Source organism: Ceratotherium simum, chromosome 38 (assembly GCF_057802395.1).
Source record: "Ceratotherium simum simum isolate JZ-2026a chromosome 38, ASM5780239v1, whole genome shotgun sequence".
NCBI classification, from domain to species: Eukaryota; Metazoa; Chordata; class Mammalia; order Perissodactyla; family Rhinocerotidae; genus Ceratotherium; species Ceratotherium simum.
Window position 1 is genome coordinate 3,126,789 of NC_141937.1, and position 24,991 is coordinate 3,151,779.

At 45.6% G+C, this 24,991-nt stretch overlaps 1 protein-coding gene across 5 annotated transcripts in view; it reads left to right on the forward strand.

Annotated features, from left to right (window-relative positions):
• RPS6KA2 (ribosomal protein S6 kinase A2) overlaps window positions 1–24,991 on the forward strand; it is a 370,158-nt gene that overhangs the window by 157,313 nt on the left and 187,854 nt on the right. The window contains exon 1 of one of the 5 annotated variants that reach the window (XM_087425034.1): window positions 23,146–23,432. The exons of 3 other annotated variants lie outside the window; for them this stretch is intronic. In XM_087425034.1, the coding sequence (XP_087281160.1) occupies window positions 23,334–23,432 (99 nt within the window). In that variant the 5' untranslated portion in view covers window positions 23,146–23,333. Of the gene's footprint in view, window positions 1–23,145; window positions 23,433–24,991 lie in introns of those variants that run through there. One more of the 5 variants, XM_004440551.3, reaches the window with a different exon arrangement.

Consider the following 24,991-nt stretch of genomic DNA (forward strand, 5'->3'; position numbering starts at 1 on the left):
GAAGCAGACCTTTAATAAAATGCAAATTTATGGCTCCAGCCCCTGTTAGCAAAGAAGAAAACAAAATTTGGAAGCAAATACTTTCTTTCCAGAGTGGTGAAGAAAAAGCCACAAAACCATAACCTCTGAATCGCTTGAGCTCTGTCCTTTTGCAGACAGGCCTCGGTGCAGAGCGGCAATCTTTCTGGGGATGGAACGCCCCTTCGGCGCCATCCCCGGGAGTCCTTCCAGGACTGTGCAGGGGCCAGCAGGGAACAGCTGGGGGAGATTTTTAGTGCAATTAGTTTTGTCAGCCTGTGTTTAAATGAAAGACTTAATGAGTGATCCTACATAATTTTAATTTTGGTTTTTAATTAATAGGGCTGAAATTGGGACATGGCACTTTTCTTCTTAATATATTTAGCACATTTGACTTGTTTTTCTTCCTGCCTCATTAGTGCTTCATTTGGGACATCTGTCCAATTTGTATTTCAGATGATGACTCTGTGGTCCCCATGGAAGTGCCATGAAAGGCCTTTGAGAAGTAAAATTGGTTTATCATCATGTGCAGTGGGGGCGAGGAAGGAGAATAGATGAGCCACGTGAAGGGAGGGAGTTTACCGGAGAAGCATATGTGATTCTGGAAGGGACGTGGAGACCCCTAATACATGTCCAGGGGGAGAATTGGCATGTCTTGGTTGCATGGCATTTAGTTATTTAGTCACATGTCAGGGCTGTAATATGGGGCCACGAGGCATGTTCTGGTGTGTTCCACTCTTCGCCCCAAGTGCTCCTGCATGGCACACACGGCAGATGAGGTAACTGAGGGTCAAGCTGATCTTTTGTGTGACTGAGTTTGCTCAGCTGGCTGATGCCTTCACTGATTCCCCATCTCGGGTTGCAGCCTCCACTCCAAGAACCCACACTACTAGCCCATTTCCAAGGTCGTAGGAGGTTGGAGTTTGTCCATACCAGACCCCCGAGGACAAATTCCAGCCACAACTTTACACTTCAGTATCTTCTCTAACGGTGTTGAGGGACATGGAAGGTTAGGGCCTTGAGTTGCTAGTGACTTAGGTCAGCAAGTTCCCTCGAGACAGGTGGAGGTCAGAACTGTCAACGTGAAAGCCATAGCCACTCCTGAATCACCTGGGAAAACCCGGGAGCTCCCACTTTGCAGGGTTTCTTCACTGTTGCTGGCGTCTTCTGTTCCCTGGGCCCCTAGATGATTCTGCCAGGGTTTTGTGGTGCATCCTCAGATTGCTGATGGCTTTTATTAAGTAGTTTGACCTCTTTATCTGAAAAACTTTCAGCACATAATTTTCAAGTAACCTCTGACCCACAGATGCTGACTTGCCCCTGCCGCCTGTCATTCACGGAGTCTGCATACAGTGAAGGGCTAGCAAATGCAGCAGGCAAAAGTTGTGGTGTGATGCTAAACGAGGCAGCTGCTGAATCGGTGCCTGGCACCCTGAGATCTTCAGTGCTTTAACTCTCGCAGCTTCAGTCACCTGTGTACGTCAGGCTGTTTGGAGAATGAAGTGAGAATCCACGTGCACTCTTGGCTGGGTTACCGACACATAGCAAACAGTCAGTAATTGCTAACTCTTGTGATTAATCTGGGGCATCCTTTATTGCTCCCCCTTCTCTCACAAATTATGCTTGGGTCAGAAATCAACCCTTGCTTCGGAACAGTAAATTCATCCCAGCTAGCCTTTTTGCTGAAATGTATCCACAGTTTCGGTTTTCTGTCATAAGATGTCTCATAAATCTGTGCGTGACTCCTTGCCTGCATTTCCCCATGCCCCTCAGCAGACAAAATCTGCTTAAACATCTCAGACAAATGAGCGTCAAGTCTTTGCCCCTTCCCGTTTCTTCTCTCCTCAGGTCTTTGCTGCACATCCCTTTCTTCAAAACTACGCAGCTCTGGGTTTCATTCCTGTCCCTGTGGTCATTTGCTGAATGCTCTGTGGAGCCTTCTACCACTCCCCAAAGTTTTGTGTGATTCGTTACAGGTCGTGAGGAATATTATTGTTATGCATACATGAGCCTCATCTATGCCATCTTTTGGTGAATTTAATTTTTGTTGTTAACATCCTTTTTCTCTGCTGGTGTCTAGTGAAAGCTTCCTTAAAGTTTCTTTTTTTTTAGAAAATCAGCAATATTGAGACAAATAATTATTTATCATCTAACATTTATTTACCCAGCATGAGGATACTTGTCCAGCTTTGCTCATTGATCTACGTGTTTCCAAACCAGAAGTGGCACCCCTGCCCGTGCAGTGGGTTTCATGTCCCAGGTGACGTTCAGGCTCAGGGCCTGATGGCGATCTGTACCTGTATATGGTGCTTTACAGCTTCGAGCCTGCTTTCCGTCTGTTATCTCATTGGCTCATCACCTCGCCCTGTTAGGCAGTGATCCCCACTTTGTAGGTGAGGAAGCCGAGACTCTTAAGGGTCTTGCCAAATGTCATGCAGCGAATTAGTGACTCAGACCCTGGGCTTAGGGCCCTAAGAACACAGCAGCTGTCTTTTCCTGTTTTTCTTAGTCAGACAAGGCCTCACAAAACCCAAATGCTGGCAAGAGTAGCTCTTTAATTGAGCACCATCTGTTTACCAGGGCATTTACTTGCACCATCGTGTATCCGGTCAATAGCCCTTTATCCACATCTTCTTGGATAAAGGGGGTTGAGAGGTTCCAGAACATTCTGGCCTGTGCCAGAACCTGTGTTCTGGATCAAGGCCATCTCCCTGCACATCCCTCCTCGCTCCACACTGAATTTTGGCCAGTGACTAACCTCCTTTGTTTGCTGGACCTGCCTATGGTTTGCCATAGCATGCACATCCTGAATTGCCATTCTTTTGGCTATTCCCAAATAAACTCATTTTGAGGCCTTTAAATTAACACAGGCAAGCAGCATAATTCAACCCTCCTTGTCATCAGCTACACCAGAGAACACTGCAGAGTGCAGAAGAGATTACTTCTCTCTGTAGGCCTGTCATGTGCAACACAGGTGCTAGCCTTATGCCTTGTTTGTGAATGAATTATTTTCCTCCCGACCTAAACTGAGAGTTCCTTGAAACCAGGAACTGCATAGTATTGTCTTTTTGTCTTTCTCAGAGCACAGAGCTGTGTGCTGGTCGTGGAAGAAGTACTACGTAAGCACTTATTGAACTGCTCCATAGTGTGCCAATCAATATACATTTGCTAAGCACTTCCTACTTGTGGGCAGCTCTATTTTAGGTGACTTGTGGCCCCTAATTCAGGAAGCACACAATGTGGGGAGATATACACAGTGTGCCTGAGTCATACCTCGTAAGGCGTGATGGGATGAGGGCCAGTTGTCCTGAACGACGTCCTACCTGTGCTCATGGCTGGAGGAGGCGCCATTTGAGCTGGGCTGTGGTGAGGAGCGTATCTTGTTAGTTTGAAATCAGTTCACATACATGGAGCATGCCTGCAGGATAAATGCCTGATTTGAGAACCATGGGGGCCAGCTTGACTGGAGCTCTTCCCAAGAATATGCCTGACGGGGCTACAAGAATTACTTACTTCCTCAAAGAAGACTTAGGGGGAAAAAGTGGAATGATGAACAACACGGTGGCAGGTTCTGAGCTTCAGGGCTCCTCTGAGAAGGCAGAACCTCCGCAGCTCAGAGTCAAGGTCAGATCCAGCCTGTATGGAGCCGAGCATGATGGAGACAGCCTGGAGAGCCGGTGCAGCCCAGGGAGAAAGACACGGCACTCTGCAGTGTTCTCTGGTGTAGCTGATGACAAGGAGGGTTGAATTATGCTGCTTGCCTGTGTTAATTTAAAAGCCTCAAAATGAGTTTATTTGCGAATAGCCAAAAGAATGGCAATTCAGGATGTGCATGCTATGGCAAACCATAGGCAGGTCCAGCAAACAAAGGAGGGGAGCTGCTTTTATAGAGAAAAAGAGGAAGTAGGAGGGGCTGTGCTAAACAAAAGTCCACTGGGGGAAAGTAACAGTTCAGGGCAGCATCTGCTTCTCATTGGCTGAGCTGCGGAGGCTTCTCATTGGCTGGGCTGTTGCCAGGTGGGGAGAGAAATCTTCCTTCAGTAGTAAAGTAGTTGTACTTCCTAAGATGCAAGTGTCTGTCTCTTCCTGTCTGGTGTAATTGGTGAGGTGTGACAGGGCGTGAGAGCTCCCCCTACAGGCGTCCCGATCCAGTTTAGTTGAGGTTTCTTTTATTAATTTCCACACCTGTTTAATTAAAGAAAGGTCCCAGGGGCCAGCCCAGTGGTTTGGTGGTTAAGTTCCTGCGTTCTGCATTTGGCAGCCCGAGGTTCGCCAGTTCGGATCCTCAGCGCGGACCTACTCACCGCTCATCTCGCCATGCTGAGGCTGCCTCAGGCGTGGAAGAGCTACAGCTCTGCAGCTGTGACACACGACTATGCACCGGGGCTCTGGGGAGAAAAAAGAGAAAGAGGAAGGTTGGCAGCAGATGTTAGCACAGGGCCAATCTTCCAAAAAAAAAAAAAAGTCCCATTAGTCTACACTGATCAAGACCGGGCTTGCCAACTCCAGTACAGCTCACAGTGATCAATACGTCTTCCAAGCCGCCCGGTCCCGTCTGAGATTAAGAAGATTCTTGATGTCCTCTAACCCATGGAACCCAAGCGAGCAGCTCTAGGACTTTAGCCACAAGGCATTAGTGGAGCATTTCATGATTTCATCCCCTGCCAAGTGTGGAGGTTGTTTTTCAGTGACATGAAGAAGCTCGTTATGAGCAAAAATAGAAAAATCACTTGGTTAAGTCAATAAGCGGTGTCGAGTTCAATGTTGCATATGAAAGCGACCTCGGTGTGCCTTTTGCTAAGTTCCTCAAAGAGAACAAAGTGAAAATGATCAAACCCTGCATGGGAAACACGTGAATGAAAGCAGACTGATTTCTTTCACATTGAAGACTAAGCATTTTCAACCATCCTTTGGGTAAAACCAGTTGGTGTAAATTTCCCAAGAAAAGTTAGTTCAAGATACTGAATAAAATTTTTGAAGTGAGGAAGAAAATTGGAAAGAAAATGCACATGAAAATAAGTTCGTAGTGAGATATTTTTTTAAAAAATAGCAAATAGAGATGAGATGATGTAATACCCCAAAATGGCCTTTGCCACATGAAATTTGCACGTGTTTTCTTTCTGAGACAATCCTTAGCTCTGGCTGGCCCTCTGACTTCGACTTTCCTATAGTGAAGATGTTCAGAGAACGATATTCTCATGGAGTCTCTATTTTAACATTCTTTAACATTCTTAAATTCTTTTAGCATCAGTGGTTGTGAAAACCCAATCACAGAAATAAATGAAGGTTAGTGAAAGTGTAGCAGTAATAAGAACACGCTTTGAAAAGGTGAGTCTCCTGCCCCTGAAATCTGACTGTGTGCGTTGTCAGCCTTCAGGGTGGCCCAAAGAGCGGGGGACTCGTTGGCCCACAATAGTGTGGGCATCTGAAATAGTGAAGAGCGACAGCTTACACACGGATCCTCGGGAGCTATGTAGCTTGCCAATGGACTCAGAGAAGAAGCTCCTATGATGTAGTAAACTGAATAGTCGACTAACGGCATGATATATACACGGCTCGTAAGCCATACATCACTACATAAATGTCATCGTCATCATTAACCAGCCAGTCAGACGTAATATTTGAGAATCCTGCGTAAAGTTTGGAGTCATGGATTCTACTACATGGATTCTGAGCAAGCTTAGTAACTGGTGGCATATTTGATCATTGTCACCAATATTTCAAAGTGACAGCGTAAAGTGCTTCAAGGAAATTTTTTCTCCCTTTCTTAAGATAAAAGCATTTATGAGTTTCCTTGGGTTTCTTTTGTCTTTCTGTGAAAAACTGTCTACTATTGATAAAATGTTAAGGTAAGCAAGAAAATAGCCTAATGGGTGTCACAAATCCTTTGCAAAGTTTAGAAATACATAAGAAGGGAATCAACTGCAAATCTCTAGTTTTATTGCTTGTAATAACCTATTTTTCAGGTATACTTACATAATGCAGTACATTGAGATAATTGCATAATCTGGTAAAAAAAATCTTTGAATTGCTGCCCATATGATACCACACTTTTCTGTACTTGCTGAGTCGTATAAATGGTTTCAGATGGTCAATTAGAAGTAGAAGATATGTTCTGCTTTTCACCAAAAAAAAAAAAAAATACTAAGATGTAACTATGAGATAAAGAAGAAAAGATACCAATGTTAAGCCAAGAAATCTAGGTTCTGGTTCAAAATATGATCCTCACTTGGCTGGTGATCCTGAGCAAAGCACTGACATTTTCTGTAGATGGTGTCCACAGCTATAAACAAGGAGCTGGATGAGGGTATAACGTGGTCACATTGGGTGCATGTCCCAACAGTCAGGGGACCTTTGCATGGAGCTGTCCCTGGGCCATAATTTTAGGTGCTGAAAACAAAAACATGGCCCATCCAGGTGTTAGACCCAAGCCAAGCTGAGCCTCTCCAGCTCTGCGCACCCATCTCTAATCCCGGTAGGCTGCCCAGACACAGACTGGGCAGAGTCCTCTGGTCTGTCCGTCATCCCAGGGGACAGCTTTCTACAGATTGGTCTGAGAGTGGAAGTGATGTAGAATTTCAGCTGGGATATTGGAGAAAGAGAGAGAGAGAAAGAGAAAGGAAGAGAGAGAGAATTGTGTGAGGTTGGAGCCAATGAATTGAGCTTTCCCAAACCCATAGAATGTGGACTATGCTTACGTGCCTGACTCAGTTTACCTCTACGCACAATATTACAAGAATATGATGCTGCTGGACTTTGTGTCTGAGGGGCAAGCTATAGTGAATGCAGGACAGAAGCCGAAAAGGAATCATGATTTCTTGACCCTCAAGTGATGGTAGGAAAAAAGGACGATGAAAATGGACCACTCTTCCCTCCCCCATGCATCCAGGCAGCCAGAGAATACCCCCTCTTCTCCATCTCTTAGTTCCTGAGGCAGATTGGATCCTGTATTATTTCAACATCTATGAGTAAGAATGTGGTGATGAAAGATTTCCCACGGAGACCCCAAAATAGAAACCCCGGGGGAAGCCTCGTCTCATTCCCACAGAGGTAGAAAGGGAATCTTGCTCAGCAGCTTGGGATGTGAGTAAATTGTGCATTTTTTGTAATTCCCAACAAAACAAATGAGTATGATGTTGAGGGAATCTTCCTTAGAGCATATACTGTAAATCTCCGATTTAAGAAATGAGAGCCTATCACGTTACCCCATCTAACATTTCAGCTCAAGGCCAATGTTCTTTTAAGGGTAACAAGATTATTTTTTAAATAAGAATAGTTTAAAGACTGCCATCTTTCTACTCTCCATGGTGACATTGACTACCTGTCAATGAAAGGTTGCCACACAATTCTGAAGTCTGTGCCAATGAGTCCCGCTTATAATGAAAATTAGCAGGAAGACAAGGCTCCTTACAGTTCTGCGGTCCCAGTAGCATCAACAGTCACGCTGGATGCTGGGCGCTCTCCTAGGAAGTCACCGTGGTCCCACTTCCCATGCATACAGGCTCGCTTGCCTGATGAGGTACAGGGAGCCTCCTAACATCATATTTCTCCTCATCAGCCCACCACGGTGTCTGCAATCCAACCCAATTCCACAGTCCCTTACTGAAGACCTACTACGTGCAAAACACTATCCTGGAAGCGGAGGCTGCAGAGATGAGTGAGGTAAAATCCCCATCCCTAAGTGGCAGATGATTTAGCAGGAAGGATAATACAAGAACAAATAACTAGAATACAAGTTAAAATATTATGGTCAATATAATAGCTACAAAGTGCCAAGGGTTTCATAGAAGAAAGAAGTTTTCTCCTACTGGGAAAAAGGAAATGCATGAATAAAAGATCCTCTTTGAGTTTGGCCTTAAAAGATGGAAGTATACAAGTAGATTCCCACTTTGCAATGCCTCAACTTCTAATTCTGCTAGGTGACAAGATGAATTCTCAGCTGTATTTTGAGAATTTTCCTAGAGGCAAAGGAGTTTGTTTATATATTTTGAGCATGTAAAATGTAAAATAAGAGAACAGATATCTACACACACACGGGAAACACATGTTCACATGTACATACACGCATATGAATGAATGGTGTACATTGATTTTATAAAGCATTGAATTTGATCAATGAAATATACCAACACTGAAAAAAAAGATGGAGAGAATCCCTACAGGTAGAGATTTGGAGGAGGAAAGAGTGAGCAGGCTGTGCAGGCCCCGGGGGCAGGAATGTGAAGGGCAGGTGTGCAAACCTGGCCTGGTCCAGCTGGGTTGGAGTGAAGAGCAGAGGCCATGGGTGGTGGGAGATGAGCTTGGGGGTAGATGGGGACGAATGATGGGTGTTTTGAATGGCAGCTTGAATTTAGTTGAGTTAGCACAATATAGCACAGAGGTTGAGGGCTGAGCAATGTAGAAGCACGAATCCATTAGTGATGTGTTGAATGAACCGGAGTAAGGTTGAAGGAGGAGGTCCTAGACCTGGGGGCAGAGGCAGCACAGGTGAATTCCATGGGGCTTGGCAATTGAAAGAATGCGTAAGGGTGGTGAAGAGCGAAGAGTGAATGTGTTTCCTGTGCCGGGCGTCCACAGTCTGAGTGACAGCTAAGCGGTCAGGAGATGGACAGCGCCATTACAGAGGTCAGGCCTCGCATGAGATGCAGGTGTTGGAGTAAATATTACAAATATAGTTGGAACGACATCCAGATGGAGCCATACAGCAGGCAGTTATAAATATGAGACTCCAGCCATTGAGAGCTGTTGGAGTTGGAAAGACAGATTTAGAAGTTCATAGATGAAAATACTCAAATGGTGAGTCCCTGCATGAGAATCATTGGGTCCCTATACATGAAATCATTCATTTGTTCAATCAAGAAACAATGATTAAATGAATCTCCCATGCCAATTGCCTTCTTGTGAAATGAGACACGGCATCTACCCTGAAGTGGCTTTTTGTCCAGTCACGGATACAAAGACAAAGGGACGATTACGGTTATTGTAAGGTACATGAGGGAGGGGGTCCATCATGCTGTAGGTGCTTAGGGAAAGAGCATGAAATTAGCAGTGGGGCCATATGTGTGTGTGTTGGAGTGGGTATGTGTGCACGTGTGTGTTCAATGTGCACATGTGTGTGTGCAATCACATATGTATGTGTGTGTGGAGTGTGTGTGTGTAGGAAAGTTTCCCATAGAAAATGGTTCTTAAATGAAGCTTTGAAGAATGAGAGGAAATTAGGTAAGTGAAGGTGCTATTTAAAAAAATAAGAATAAAAACACTACCTTTGGATAATTTAAGGTAAGTCAGAACAAACGTAGCAAAGAGGTCCTCTTATCAAGTAGCATAGAAAGAGGTTGAAGAGGCATATGGGGACCTTGTGGGGTCTCCAAGGGACCTAAACTTTATCCTAAAAAGTATGGGAAATCATTGAGGTTGTAGATAAGGGAGGGGCTGACCAGACTTGAATTTTTAAAACATACTCGAATGGTGTGGATATGATCCCAAGTGTGGAATGACCCCAAAGCACATTGTAAACATCAGAGCGACTTTCTGAGACGCGTAAAGTATAGACACGTCTGTGCTCAGGAGCCCTCACCGCACACCTGAGACTGTCCTAGTGCAATCCGGGGAACACATGGCTTCACTGATGCCTGTCACAGTACCTTTCCTGTCCTGAGAGCATCTCTCCATTCAGCACGATTGCTAGCAGGCTGCAGGCTTGGCAGCAGAAGTGTGGAAAATCCAACCAGCTCCCTGCAGAGATCCATCTGGACCCCCAGGCTGTGGACAGAGGGAAAAGCAGCTCCAACAGGGAAGGACGGATTGTGGGAAACATGGAAGCGCGTCCTGACCTGCGGGGCTGGATCATCCCAAGATCAGTGCATTCCAACAGGCCATAAAAATAAAACAAAACAAAAACTCTACCAAATGAAGAGCTGTAGTAACCAAAGAAGAAAATCAAGCTGTCAAAATGACTGTGGGCAACACTGATCCTTTAAGGGAGAAGTCCTAGGCGAGGGAGGAGAATACCCAAGTCAGAGTGGGGTCTGATTTTATTCCAGATGTTGTGTCTGTGCAAAGGGAGAGCCCCTTGCTAGGATGGCTTGTCCGGGGGCTCACAGCCCTGCCAGAGGCTTCTCACACCAGTGCGTACCCCCAAGAAGTTACCCCCGTAAGCCCTCACCACCTCCCCTGGCTCTCAAGACGGTCTCCCCCAGCTGGGACTCCAAAATCAAGGTGTGGGCAGAGCCGAGCTCTCTCTGAAGGCTCTAGAGAATCTGACCCAACCTCTCTCCAGCTTCTGGTGTTGCCGGCTGTCCTTAGCATTCTTGGCAAGTAGAGGCATCACTCCAATCTCTGTTTCTGTCTTCACATGATGTTCTTCTGTGTGTGTGTCTCTTCTTATAAAGATACCAGTCATATTGGATTTAGGGCCCACCCTAATCCAATTATGACCTCCTCTTAACTTGATTACCTTTACAAAGACCCTAGTATTTCCACATAAGGTCCCACACACAGGTTTTGGGGTGGGGAGCTCAATATATCTTTCTGGGGGACACAAACCACAACACCAGTCGTGTTAATACTCCATGGAAATGACAAATTCCCAGACCTTAATTTCTTTTCTGGTTTTTTATATTTTTAGGCTGTTACTTAAAATATTTCCAAGCTAAAATGCTTTTGCAATGTACTTTCAAGTTTGCAACTTAAGTCTAATCCTTGCCTGAGAAGCCTGGGAGATTTAGATAAAGCAGCTGCTCCCAGCGAACGGTGACAGGACCAGAGTCTCAAACTTCCTGAAAAGTCAGCAGACTGCCTGGCCAGTTGTCCCAGGAAGGAAGTGCAATCACAAGAATGACCGGAAGCAGTGACATCACGGGCTGGGGTAGCAGGCAGCGTAAATGGGGCACATGTTGGCTCAGAAATGCGGGCCGGACACAATGGTGAACTTCAGGATGTACCACTGTGACTCTAACATCTGTTCCCTACTAAAGAATTCTGTTTTTTGTTTAAAAAAAAACAGTATATAGTGTATGTCGTTAGCAAACCTAAAAATATTATTTAGGGTTCCTGACTTGGCCCCTCAGTTAGGTGAGGTGCTAATTACTGGCTGAAAGAAAGGAAGAGGGATGGAGAGAAGGGGAGATCTAGCCTTTCCAAGTCAATCCTCATTCTACACTCTGTCCTGCATCACAAAGCACATGGTGTAGGAAAAGCAATGGTGGCTATCTAGCTGCCAGTCCACTGCCTGATTCACTCATCTATCCGTTCAACAAATATTTGTTTTGCACGTACCAGGCATCATAACTGTGTGTAGTAGTTGGCAAAATAGACACAATTCCTGCCCTCACAGAGTCTATGGTCCAGTGGGAATAAAAGCATTAATCAAATGATCATACACGTACACCTAAGTGTTCCAATCTAAGGAATTCCTTTTACTTTAAGAGGATTTACCCAGAGGCCTGGCTGATTCTGGGGGTTCATGGAAAACATCCCTGAAAGACTGGAAATGGAGTGAAAGCTGGAGGCAGATTTTAATCTCAGTGAGTGAGAGTAAGGGTCCAGCATGGTCCAGATGTGGGTAACTGGATGTACAATGGCCTGAGGCAGTGAGGAGTGTGATATAGCTGCAGAGCTGAGAGCAGGTCAGTGGGCTAGAGCACAGGCAGCAAGAGGAAGAGCGTGGTGAGATGACCTTGGAGAGCAGAGGTCAGTTTAGGCATTTACATCAAGTTGGTTCCGTAGAATTGGGTGAGGACTGGCAGCCTTGCTTGGGTTTGTAGGAAAAAAAAAGGTAGCCCAAGGCATTGATCTGGAAATAGGTCTGAGATTTGTGTCAAAATATCATGGCTGTTTCATGAAGCCTCTATACATGAGAGTACTATTAAAATTATATTTAAAATTTTTCCAATCATATGAGGTTATTAATAATCAAATAAAAGTGATCTTTATGGTATGGAAGAAAAATCTATCTATATGATATTTGTGAGATTATTTTTTAGGTAATTTACTGGTCTGTGCTTTGTGGCCTAGATTACAACATGGTCAATTTTTGTAAATATTTTGTCTGTACTTAAAAAGAAGGCACAACCTAAAGTGGTTGGATGTTGTGTACTATATATGTTCCTTAAGTCAACTTTCTTAAATTATTGCTGAATTATCAAAATACTTACTGATTTTTGTTTTTCTGCTTGATTTATCATTTACTGAAAGATATGTCAAACATTTCCCCAAATGATAATGGATTTGTCAATTTCTCCTCTTGGTTCTGTCAATTTTTGTTTAATATATTTTGAAGCTATATTATTTGGTGCATGCAAGTTTAGAATTATTGTATCTTCTTGGTAAATTGAAACATTTATCAATATGTAGTTTTTTTAATGTCTTTGAATGCTTGTTGTATATAATTTGTGTGACATTAATATTGCTTCATCAGCTCTCTTTGCATTACTATTTGCATGATATATCTTTTTAAATTCTTTTATTTGAAACATTCTATGTCTCTTGTTTTAGACATGACTTTATAATTAAATTTATTTTAAACCAGTTTGACATTTTTTGTCTTTTAACTGGAGAGTTTAGCCTACTAACATTGATAGTAATTTTTTGTGTGTGTGTGAGGAAGATCAGCCCTGAGCTAACATCTGTGCTAATCCTCCTCTTTTTGCTGAGGAAGACCGGCTCTAAGCTAACATCTAGTGCCAATCCTCCTCCTTTTTTTCCCCAAAGCCCCAGCAGATAGCTGTATGTCATTGTTGCACATCCTTCTGGTTGCTGTACGTGGGATGTGGCCTCAGCATGGCTGGAGAAGCACTGCATTGGTGCGCACCCGGGATCCAAACCTGGGCTGCCAGTAGCAGAGCACGCGCACTAAACCGCTAAGCCATGGGCCGGCCCCTGATTGTAATTTTTGATATATTTTGGTTTGTTTTACCCTTTTAGTTTGTGTTTGGTCTAGGACTTGATTTTACTTTATTTACAAACTAATAGTCAGCCTGTTACTGTTTTATGGATGCTGGAGGAAGACATAAGCTTCCAGGACCAGAAAGAAGGGATTTCATCACTCAAGTGGCATGACTATCATATTTGCGTTGGTTTCCATTGCACCCAAGCCAAAAAGGGGCAATGCAGGGGGGCCCAGATGGATGCTATGCTCACACTGAAACTGCATCTCAATTGAGGAACACTTAGCTTGGGGACCCTGGTGTTTTATAACAAGGAGTAAGCAAGCCTGCTCTTTGTCTTGGGGGGAAATATTACCTCATCCCTCAAGGTTCCTCATTGCAAACACAACGCTGAGAAATGGCCTGGGTTAAGAGTGGGCAGTACCTTGTGTTCTTCCCATACTCAGCAAGAATGAATGAAGAATGCAGAGACCCAGGTTGCCACTCCCAATGGTTTGTGTTTTCTACTTATGCTGCTTTTTCTAAATTTCTTTTTTTCCTCTTTCTTGACCTCTTTTAGAGTATTTTTCTCGTTCTATACTTTGCGTCTATTTGTTTAGCAATTACACACTGGACTTCTATTTTTTTATGCATTACTTTAGAAATTTTAGCATGTATATTTAACTTAATCTGCATCTTTGTTGACTTCCAGGAAAATACTAGGACATTAGAAGATTGTAACTCTGATCCCACTTCCTTCTGTATATGCTATTTTTTTAAATCAAGATTTCATTTCTAATTTGATGTAAGTCCACAAATCATGCAATACATTTATTTCTTTTTATGCAAGCCATGAGTGTGTAGCTTTACCCATAAGTTTTCATTAGAAGTGAACTTTCTCAGGTAGTTTATCTGGAAATGTCTTTATTTTGCCTTCATTCTTGAAAGATTTTGGAAGGCAGAGAATTTGAGGTTGAAATTATTTTCTCTTGGCACTTTGCAGATAGTATTCCACTCTCTTTGGCTTCCAGTGTTGCTCTTGAGATGTTAGTTAACACTCTAACATTCATTTGTAGAAAATCTCTCTTTTCTTCTCGTTCCTTTGAAGAGATTCTTTTCTGTTTTTGGCCTTCTGCAGATTTAATATGATGTATTTAGGTATGGATTTATTTTTATTTAGTTCTTCTTAGTATTTTGGGAGAATTAAATTTATTTTGGGGCCTTTATAAATATGAGGATTGGTGTATTTTATCAACCCTGAAAAGTTCTCAATTATTATCTCACCTCTTTGAATAGTGAATTTCTACTTTTCTTTCTTTCTTCCTTCTCTCTTATTCTAAGACTCAGAGGCATGCTGGAATTTTCTCCTTCTATCTTCCATATCTCTTAACCTGCCTTTCATATTTCCTGTCTTTTTGACTTTCTGATTTACATTCTGTCAATTTTCATCAGATCTAACTTCTCCTTTATCAACTCTTTCTTGGACTTTGTCTAAACTACTGTTTACTCTATCTATTGAGTTTCTAATTTAAATTATTATAGTTTAATTTTTAAAGTTACACTTATGTTTACAAATCTGCTTGATCATTTTATAATCTCTAATTTCCTTGTAATGCTTTCAATCCCCCTTTTTGTTTTTAAACATATTAAAAAACATATTTTCTATTATTTATACAAAAATGTCAATGTCTGCAGTCTTGACAAGTCTGTTTCTGCAATTTATTATCTCTACTGACTCTTGCTCATGGTAGCCTATTTCCTCGGGTATTCGACAATTTATGATTGCGAGCTCATGTACTTAGAATTTTCTCTGTGTTTAAGCTTTGAGACATGTTTAAAGTATGTTGCTCCAGAGGACTTATATTTGCTTCTGCCCGGTCCCTGGGGTGCTACAATGTGGGACCATTAAAAAGTTAATTGTTGACTTGGAGTTTTCCGGGCCACACTAGGAGTGTGAATTTTGGCCTCAAACTAGAACGAGCATGAACTGCAGAAGTCCAAGAGGAGAATTCTTTTTCCTTCCCTTCCCAGTGCTCACATCTGAATAAACACCTTTCCTCCTGCAGAGTGAGGTTTTCCTGGCTGACCCATTAGAGTTTGCCCTTCGGGGATCCTGACTTTCCACAGGGTGGCTCTGACCTGACCTCCCACACTACATGAGCCCCAGGCTTTCCCCAGTTCTCCCTGTTCTCCAGACCTTGCTGAAACCTCAAGTCTAGGTTACGGGACTGATACAGACTCCAGGACAAATGCTGCTCATAACATTGCTTACTATTGGGAAATGTCTTCTTATTCTCATTTTTTGCCTAAATTTATTTTCCCCCATTTACTATTGGATCAGCCATGCTTTTAAAGACAGAGGATTTTTCCCTGTTTTATCTAGCATTTTTATGTGTCTCAGGAATGCTCCTCTACATATGTAATCCATCATATTCCCAAAAATGGTCTTCCCCCACCCCAGCCTCCTCCTGTACCCCTCTGATGAGAAAGATGAGGAAGACGGACCACAGACACTATATACTATGGGGCTTAAACCCTATTGTTTTAGTGTCCCTGAGTGTTTCCTTAACATGTTCATTCAGTTCCCATCTCTAGTATAAGTATTTAGTGCCTGAAATATCTATGAAATCTTTTTTAAAAGATGAACATTTCTTGGGGCTGGCCCGGTGGCGCAAGTGGTTGGGTGCACGTGCTCCGCTGTGGTGGCCCAGGGTTCGCCAGTTCGGATCCTGGGCGTGCACTGACACACCGCTTGGCAGGCCATGCTGTGGTGGCATCCCATGTAAAGTGGAGGAAGATGGGCACAGATGTTAGCCCAGGGCCAGTCTTCCTCAGCAAAAAAAAGAGGAGGAGTGGCAGATGTTAGCACCAGGCTGATCGCCTCACACACACAAAAAAAATGAACATTTCTTGCTAAAAAATTCTGGCAAGGATTTTACATTCTCCTTTGTACTCATTCCAGGTCTGGTGAGACTTTTCCATTATGAGGGATTTTTTTTTTTCCTTTTTAAGTTACAGAAATCCTTCCTGCTATAGTTTTAACCAGCTTCCTCTTTCCTGCTAACTCCTTTCCTTTTAAAGTTCCTCTATAATTTATGTATAGGCTTGGGTTGAAAGAAAAAGCCCCTTATTTCTCTATTCACAGCTAAGTTTCCTTATATACTGTTAGACCAAATACTCCAAGGACACCAGTCATATTGGATCAAGGCCCACTCTACCCCAGTGAAATCTCATCTTAACTAATTACATCTGCAACAACCCTATTTCCAAAAAAGGTCACATTCCAAGGTATTAGGGGTCAGGACTTCAACATATCTTTTTGGGGGAACACAATTCAACCCATCACAACGTGTGAACGATAATAAAGCTCAAACCCAGAAGTTCTACAGATGCTGTCACCTCCCAATGAAACAATGGTTCTTTTGCCCTTCTGTCTTTTAAGATATTGATGATTAGAGAAGACCAGAGGCAAGTTATAGCATCTACATGAAATGTTTTTCACATTTCTTACCCTTGGCACACGCACTTGGATGCCTTTTTCTCTCAATGCTATTCCATGGAATAAGCCTCACTTTGGTGTCCCTCTACTGTCTCGTGAGTAAACTAACCTTTAACAAGAATCTCTAGCCATTCTGCACACTAGAGCTCAACATTCCTGCTGCCAAAGGCACTCACATGACCCCAAAGCCATAATCAAGCCGGTGGAGGCCGCCACCGGGGACTTCTGTCTGTGAGATGCTCTGTCTGCAGGATCTTGGCCTCGGGGCATTTCTTGACCAAGTGTAATCGTCTAGAGAAATGAAGTCCTGGCCTGTCGCCCTCTTGATTGCTACTCCCTCATGATTTCTTTTGACACACAGCTAGTATAGTGCTCGACACACTGAGAATTTGTGAATTCATTGATGCACAGACCTTGGACGAACCCTTTTCATCTTGTGTGTAAGTGTAGATGGTCAGTTCACCTCCCTGGGCCTCAGTCTCTTCACCTCATTAGATGGGGTTCACCATGTCTGTTTTGTAGATTTCATGTGTGTTACAGACATGAAATAATAATGTAGGCCCAGCTCTTCATAACCAGCAAATCTCTGAAAATAATCATCATAAAATCTCTTTAAACAAACACATATGGAGTGCTGCAGACAGTGGCTATCCTGAGTATTTCCAAGTTGGTGGGAGAGGTAGACAGACAAGCCAAGAGCCGTGATCCAGTGTGATTAGTAAAACGGGGACCCCAGGGAAGGACTCCATAAGACAGCCTCTGGCGTGGAGGGATTTCGGTAGGCTTCCCAGGGAATGATACTGAATCTCGAAAGAGGCGTGACCAGTAGGTAGAGGCAGGAGGGCAGGAAGGACATACCAGGCAGTGACCAGCATGCACAGCATCATGGAGGCTGGAAGTTCATCTTGACACAGCATGTCAGCATGGCGGGCACAGCCTGAGTTCTAGGGGAGTGGGAGGAGAGGCAAATAGCAAAGCAGAGGGAGACGTGATCAAGAAGAACACAGCCTGCGAGCTCTGGAGTTTGCCCTTCATCCTGGCAGACATGGGGTGGGCGGTATGGTGCATAGGGGGTGACTTGACCTGATTTGCTTCTAGAAAGATCAGTTTGGTAGTAGGATCACAGATGGGTTGTGGGGGATAGCATTTAGCCTGTAATTACTATATTCTGGCAAGAACTGATGAGGGCCCCAACTATATTACTTGGAAAGAAAGGGAGACATGGACAATATTTAGAAAGTCATCATTGACAAGTCTAAGTCAGTCGTTAGACATAAGGAATGAAGAAGTGACAGAAGCGAATGGGAATTCTTACCTTCTGGTTTGGGCAGCAGAGTGAATGGTCGTGCCCTGCACAAGACAATATAGTTTAATAGAGCATTCAAATACAAATTCTGGAATTCGGGGTCTACGCCTTTCTAGTCGTGTCATTAATTTTCTGTGTGAAACGCTAGGATTTTAACAAATGACTTTGTTGAGCATATATTGGTTTAACTGCACAAAATTGCCGTTTTTGTAGGTGACAACCTTGTGTGAAAAGTGCCACAGGTTTCTCCTCCCCCCCCCCTTCTTCATTGCACAGAGTGGGGTTTCTCAGCCTCATCAGGACGGCCTTTGGGACGAGATCATTCTTTGTGGAGGGGCTGTCCCGCGCAAAGGGGATGTTCATCAGCCTCCCTGGCCTCTGCTCACTGGATGCCAGCAGCATCTCTCATCACCCCCCCGTTGTGACAACCAAAAATGGTTGTCTAGACATTACCAAATGTCCCCTTGGGTGACAAAGTCACCTCTAGTTGATAATCCCTGTTCTAGAGGCTTAGAGAATTTCAGCAAAGGTCAAGTCACAATTGGAACAGTGGGTGGAAATTTAATTCAAGATATTTCACTCTCCGATGTACATTCCATCTCACGATACTTCGTACCACTGTGCACTTGAGCGCTTCCACCTGTATCGAATGTGCTCTCTCACGAAGAGCACGTTTATGCTCAGCTGTATCTAATCTGTGCTACATGGTTTCAATCGCAGTAGCCCAGTACTACATGGTTTCAATCCCAGCGTATATTGTTCATTTTCCTATCTGCTCGGGCGCTCTGAGGGTCTCTTGTTCTTCAATCATATTTTCCTTTCTTCCTTTTATTTCCTTAAACATAGTAGATTTGATAATTTTATATTCTACATCTGGTAAGTCCAGGAGCGAAGTCCACGTGTCTGATTCCGTGGTCGGTTGTCCCTCTGGCTTTGCTGATCCCAGCGTCCTTGTGGACCGTGTGTTCAGTGACTGTGAGCGCATCATCTTTGGAACTGCATCTGAAGGAGTTCTCTGAAGCCTGGGTTTAATGTGGTTTCTCTAGAGAGCGTTTCTGTGCGCCTCTGCTAGGCACCTGGAGTAAGAACCATTTGAGACCACTTTAAATTCTCAATTTGAGGTTTTGTTGTTTTTAGATTACATAGGAGTGAATTAAGGCCACAGGCCCCTGTAAGGGCTGCCTGTGCTCACAAATTCTCAGGGGATAGTTCTCGCCCTGCCCTGCTCCCACATTTAGTACCAGTGTTCAATTATGATTCCTTGTCTACGGCGGGGGGGATGGTTATTTTAGTCCACCCTCACCCTGAGGGAAGAGCCGAGCTGCAACCCTGCGCTGGGTGGGTGGGCTTTGGTTCTCCATGGCCCTCACGGCTGTCGGAACGGAATCTCAGAGTTGCAAACCTGGACATCATTTTTGACTCTTCCTTCTCCTCACTCACAGTTGTAACTGGTTTGTTGAATAAACTTGGCTGTGATTGGATCAAAACATACCTTTCAATATTTGTCAGTAGTGTGAACAACGGGAGGACCCTGTCAATTTCCATGGCTTTTCTTCCCACTCTTGGACAACAGACAACCATATTTGCTTTAAGTTTTAAACACTTGATTAAGAAATTAATATTTCTAGTCCTAAGTACTGATCAAACTCAGACACTCTCTGTTTGCCTGGCTTAAGTTCCCATCACGCTGGAAGCCTGCAGTGTCCCTTTCAGGGTCAGAGCCAGGAGGAGAGGAGAGAGAAAGAGATAGAAAAGGCTTCCTCAAACTGGTCCTGACTCAGCTGGTCTTGCTCCCTGGGCCCAGCCTGAGCCTTTCTCTCATGGAGAGCTGTTTTGTCTTCTTCTGATGTTGCTGTGGCTGGAGACCCTCTCCCCCACAGCCTGCAGCCCACTTACAGGACAGAGGCATTCCATTTGGGGGTTACTTAGAATTCTTCCCTCAGCCCTCCGCCTGGTGCCAGATGCTTCTGTTCCAGACTGGGTCTCAGAGACCTCCAAACTGCCCCTGTACTGCGTGGCCATGTCTGAGCTATAGGAAACGTTCATATATCCTTTGGTCCACTCAATGAACAGCCCCACCCCACCCCCATCCCCCCTGGCACCTCCCCGGAGCAATGGCCATCCCTCTTCTCCTCTAGAAGCCAGACCTCAGGTGCTCTGTCCCCAGCAAATCACAGTTCTTGTGGGGGCTGGAAAGAAAGGAGGTAGCACTCCTTCCCCGCCCAAGTCCTTTGGGTGGAAGGCAAGGAAGCGGGTGGCAGCACAGATCTTGCCCAAGTCAGCTTCCTGACAAAAGCCCCCTCTCCTTCCTGTCCAGGGCATTTTGTGTTCTCAAAGACAGGGGAGTCTCAGGGTGTGGAACAGGCTCTCGGTTACTATCTTTGAAGTTTTGAAATTTTATAGCTCACTTGTCTTGGGGACTTCATAGGGACTTTAATTTTCGTTAATCAATCATGAAATCTTGTTTGTTCTAAGGTCTCAATAGCCCTGTTCTTCCACATCCTGGGGCCCTGCCTCCTCTTTCTGCCCAGGAAATCTCCTTATCCCCAGGGGTCACCCCAGAGGCCACCTCCTCTTGGCTTCTCCGCTGAGGATAGACTTCTCATTTATCTCTGCTCACAGAGCATCCTCCTACATGTTTCTTTCACATTACACAAAAACTGCATTGTATTTGTCTATTCACTTTCCTTCTCTTCCACTCGACTGTGAACTTCTGGAGGTCAGGAGCCATGTGGTCACCATTTTTGCCTCCCTGATGCGGAGCACAGTGCCAGGTGCTAGTAGGTGTTCCATAATCATTGGTTGAACAGAATTGAATGCACACTGGCCAATCCGGTACTCTCTTAGAAGCAGCAGTAGCCACCGAATTCAGTCGCAGACTTTTAGTGCTAAGTCAGGGAGAAACTTGAGGTAACCGAGGAGCTGCTGAGCAATCTGCCTTCTCTCCCGGCCCATCCACTCCTCATCTGGGCACGAGCCTTTATCAACCTCACCTTTTCTCTTCTGGTATTTGGTAATGGTCATTTGGACCCAATTTCAAGTGGCCCTGACACCTATCCCAGATTTGGTGGTCTGCAGGGTTTCCTTGTATAAGCACGTGAAGTGGTGGTCAATGCTTGCTAGAGATTTCAATACACTTTTATTTTACCAGGACAAAAACAAAGGCAAACAGATTTGTTCTAGCAATGAAATGAATTCCACGATTGACAAATGAAAGCTGATTTTTCTTTTGAGATTTCCAAGTTCAATAGAACAGTTTTGTGGCACTCAAATTTGGGAGTATCATGAATGTTCCATAAGACGTTTCCTTTCCAGTGCTGTTACTCCAGATCGTCAAAATGCTCTTCTTGCTAAAACACAGCCTTGATTTAGGCCTGCCCCCAGGGCCTTGTCTGGAGCAGGGTGCCCCTGAGCTGGCATAGTTGGCATACCACACTCCTGTCTCTGACCAGTCATACCAGCTCCCCACAGTGAAGCCCAGTCAAATTAGAGTTGGTGACCAGCCCAATGTCCAACATCTTTCAGCTGCTCTCTTTGCCAGAACAGCAACGTGGCATAGCTCAAGGCTGTCTTTGCGTTTGCTTAGAGCTGGGATGCCTGGGTGGTGGCGAGGGTGTGGGGGGGGAACTGCCCACCAGAGTACCAATAATCGCCCCCCAGCACAACCCTTGAGGGCAGCAGGAACCAGTTTTGATGGGCATATTTTCATCTTAGAAATGCAGAGTGGGAACACAAAACATGCCAGTGTGCTCAAGCTCACCAAACAAGGAAGTGGCACTGCCAGCCCTGATGCCAAACTCTCTGTGCTTGCCACTACCAAGCCTGCAGCATTCATTAAGCCCCAGAGAGTGTATCTGACCTCACCTTGTGACCCAGACGCATCATGAACTCACCAGTTCTTATTTGGGGGCATCCACCCTCTTGACTCACTTTACAAAGATAGCCTATCCCAAATATTAATGCTATCTTTGATTCAGCCAAGGGGATGACACGACACATGGATTTTCACAATCTGCCAGGCAAAAGCAGCATGTGTCATACATACTGAAGCACGAATGCTTCTGGACTTTGCAGGGGGTGGTGGCAGTAAGCTAATAAGATTGTTTGACCCTATCTTAAACATAAACTCAAAACGTGGACATTGCACAAGAGTAAAACAGAAAAAGCTGCACGGAGTCCTGAGCTCACAGACCTGGAACTGCCTACAGCCATCTCATGAGCGTTTCTAGAAAAAAAACCAGTGCGTTCTCCTTTAAGGCAAATCCCCTGCAGCCCTCCAGCCAGCAGCTGGCCTCTGAGAGCCCTGCCTCAGGACGCTATCTGGGCCGGCCCTGATAGGTCATTCCTTTGCATAATTTTCTATATATGGAGTCGGAGGTCAGGGAGGACGGATTTTGTCTTTGTTCTCCAACCACAGCCAAGGGAGGCTTCCCTGGCTGCCCGATGAACCTTGTGGGGATGCGTTCATCACCCGGGGAGTGATGGGTGGACCCCTAGATCGGGGCGCGAGGGCTGCGGGGCCAGGGTCGAGGAGAGGGTCCCGGGGCCGAGAGGGGGTGCGAAGAGAGGGTGCTTGGGGCCGGAGTCGAGGAGAAAGTCCCCGGGGCCAGGAAGGGTTGCAAGGGAGGGTCCCCGAGGCCGGGGCGAGGAAAGGTGCAAAGCGCACCAGTGAAGGCTCACAGTGGCCCCCGGATTTTGTTCCATTTTCTAGAAGTGTTTGCTAGTCAACAATTAAAGTTTTGTTCGGCAGAGGAGAGCATTGTGCCAAAGTGTGTATATAGATGTTTTAAGGAAAGGAAACATAATGACACCCCCAAGCCCAGCAGGCCAACGGAGCCGAACAGAGAGCAAGGGGCAGACGCAGCTGAGCAGCCGCACCGCCCGCCTAGCGCAGCGGTCCTCCGCGGGGCTTATTAGGCATGCGCCGCCGCGGGCGCTGATTGGCGGTGGAGGCTGTGGGCGGGGCAGTGGGCGGGACGGGGCTGCACCCAGCGGCTACTCGGAGGGAGAGAGGAGGAGGAGTGAGCGCCTGGGCGGTGGGCACTGATTGGTGGTAGTGGCAGAGATTGAGGAGGTGGGCGTGGCTAGGCGTAACGGCGGGCGTTGATTGGCGGTAGTGGCAGGGGGCGGGGCAGGTGTGGGGCGGGGTTGCTCGGAGGACAGGAGGAGGAGTAGGAGGAGGGGGCGCCTGGGGCGGTGGGCGCTGATTGGTGGCAGTGGCAGAGGGCGGGGCGAGGAGGCAGGAACTGATTGGTGGTGGTGGATGTAGGCGGGGCGGGGGCGGGCTGTCCGGGGCCGGTCCTCTCAGGGCAAGAGGAGGAGGAGGAGGGAGCGCCTGCGGCGGCGGGCGCTGATTGGCGGTAGTGGCGGAGGGCGGGGCGGGGCGAGGCTGCCGGGGCTGTTCCTCGCTGGGAAGCAGCTGGCGGAGGAGGAGGCAGAGGAGGAGGAGGGAGCATTGTGGCCCGGCCGCCGTGGCCGGCTCGGCCTGCCCTTTGTGCCCGCAGCCCGCGCCCCGCGCCGATGGCCGCTGCGCTGGGCTCCCCAGCCTCGCGCGCCCGCCCGCGGACCTAACCCCGCGCACCTGGGATGCGCCGGGGATGCGCGTCCTCCGGCCCTGCGGCTCCTCCCGGCTGGGCGCGGGACGATGGAGCTGAGCATGAAGAAGTTCACCGTGCGCAGGTTCTTCTCGGTGTACCTGCGCAAGAAGTCGCGCTCCAAGAGCTCCAGTCTAAGTCGACTCGAGGTAAATACCATCGTCTGTGTGCGCGCAGGTTCCCAGGTCCCCGCAGCGCCCTGGAGAATGCTGTGGGTCTTGGGGCTATCCCATTGTCACATGCACGGTTATCCTGAGACCCACGTTAGGGAGTTAAAGTTACTTGAGAGCTGGTCCGGTTTTCCTAAAATCGAACGTTATTGTTGGGACTTAGTAATAATTGGACCGGTTCTCCGGTCCTCGGTGGGGACTAAACTCTGCCCCTGTTGAATTTCTAACTACTTTTGTTTCACGATCTGTGCAGGATTTGGGGTAGTCACCCTGGGTGCCCCCATGGATGCCTGGGTGAGGAGGGCGTTTCAGTCCGTGCAGCTGGACTGCCTGGTGTGGCTGGCACCTTAGAAGTCCCAGTACAGAACCTCCTCAGCCCTGCCCTCGACTAGTGTTGATCGGGTTTATTTTACTGTGGCCCAGAGCCACACAAGTACTACCGTATAGTGTAGATCGTTCGTGCATTTGAAATCAGTGTAGAATTAACAAAAAAGGATGGAAAAAAAAAAGGCTACAACAGAATCTACTCGGGCCAGTCTGAAACGGTGCTCAGTAGTGAAGTGCCTGATGCAATATTTCTGCAGCTCCGGGTTTGATATGGATTCGTCTGTATATTTTCAGAGGACCCCGAAAATCATGTCCTTTTCTCCTGTCCCTCATCTTGTCATCTTCGCCTTTCCAAAGAGGTCTGTGGACAGTTCTCTAACGTGTTTTTTATTGCAACAACCAAATCTTATTCTCTTCATCCCAGTATGCAAATTGCATTGTTGAATCTATAGATGACCAAATGGTGAAGCATGTTTAAATAAAAAAGAGACATTGGGATGGGGGTGGGGGGAGACGGATGACACAACCCAGAGATTTCCTTTGACTTTGCCCTCGCCTTTGCCACAGGCTGGCACCTATTGAGGTTTTGATTTGTTTAATGAAGTCAAATCAATTGGAACAATGTCACATCTCTCATCTTGGTTTTCTTTGTCCCAGCTGCCATGATATTAGATACAGGCATGGGTTCTGTAACAATTAAAAGATCTTTAAGCAAAGCTCAGGAATAGACATGAAGGCAACGGGGAATTACGTGTTTAAAAAGTTTCTGTTATGGTTTCACTAAATCAGAATTTGAAGTACTAGATAGGATCTTTGTGACTAGTTTCTAAGAGTAAAACATCTTTTCAAACAAATACAACTATTAATCAAATAATGGAGGAGGGCTTGCTTTAAACCTGACGTTGGCAGAAATTAAACATAAGTTCATTGAGATAAGTCATTTTCCTGGGTCTTAGGCATTTTAAAAAGCTAAAGTTGATAAGAACAGAAACTCAGAACAGTATTTGCTTTCATATCTGATAAGTTTTTATTCATCAAAACGCCAAGTTTATTATCTAGCTCCTTGTCTCCTTCCCTGTATTGTCCTTTCCAAGGGGAGGCACACGTGTGAGCAAATGCTTGACATTGTTCAGGAAGACCAGCGGCAGACAGCGGGCTGGACCTGTGGAGACTCAGGAATCCTATCAGCACGATCCACTCCCCTCCAGTGT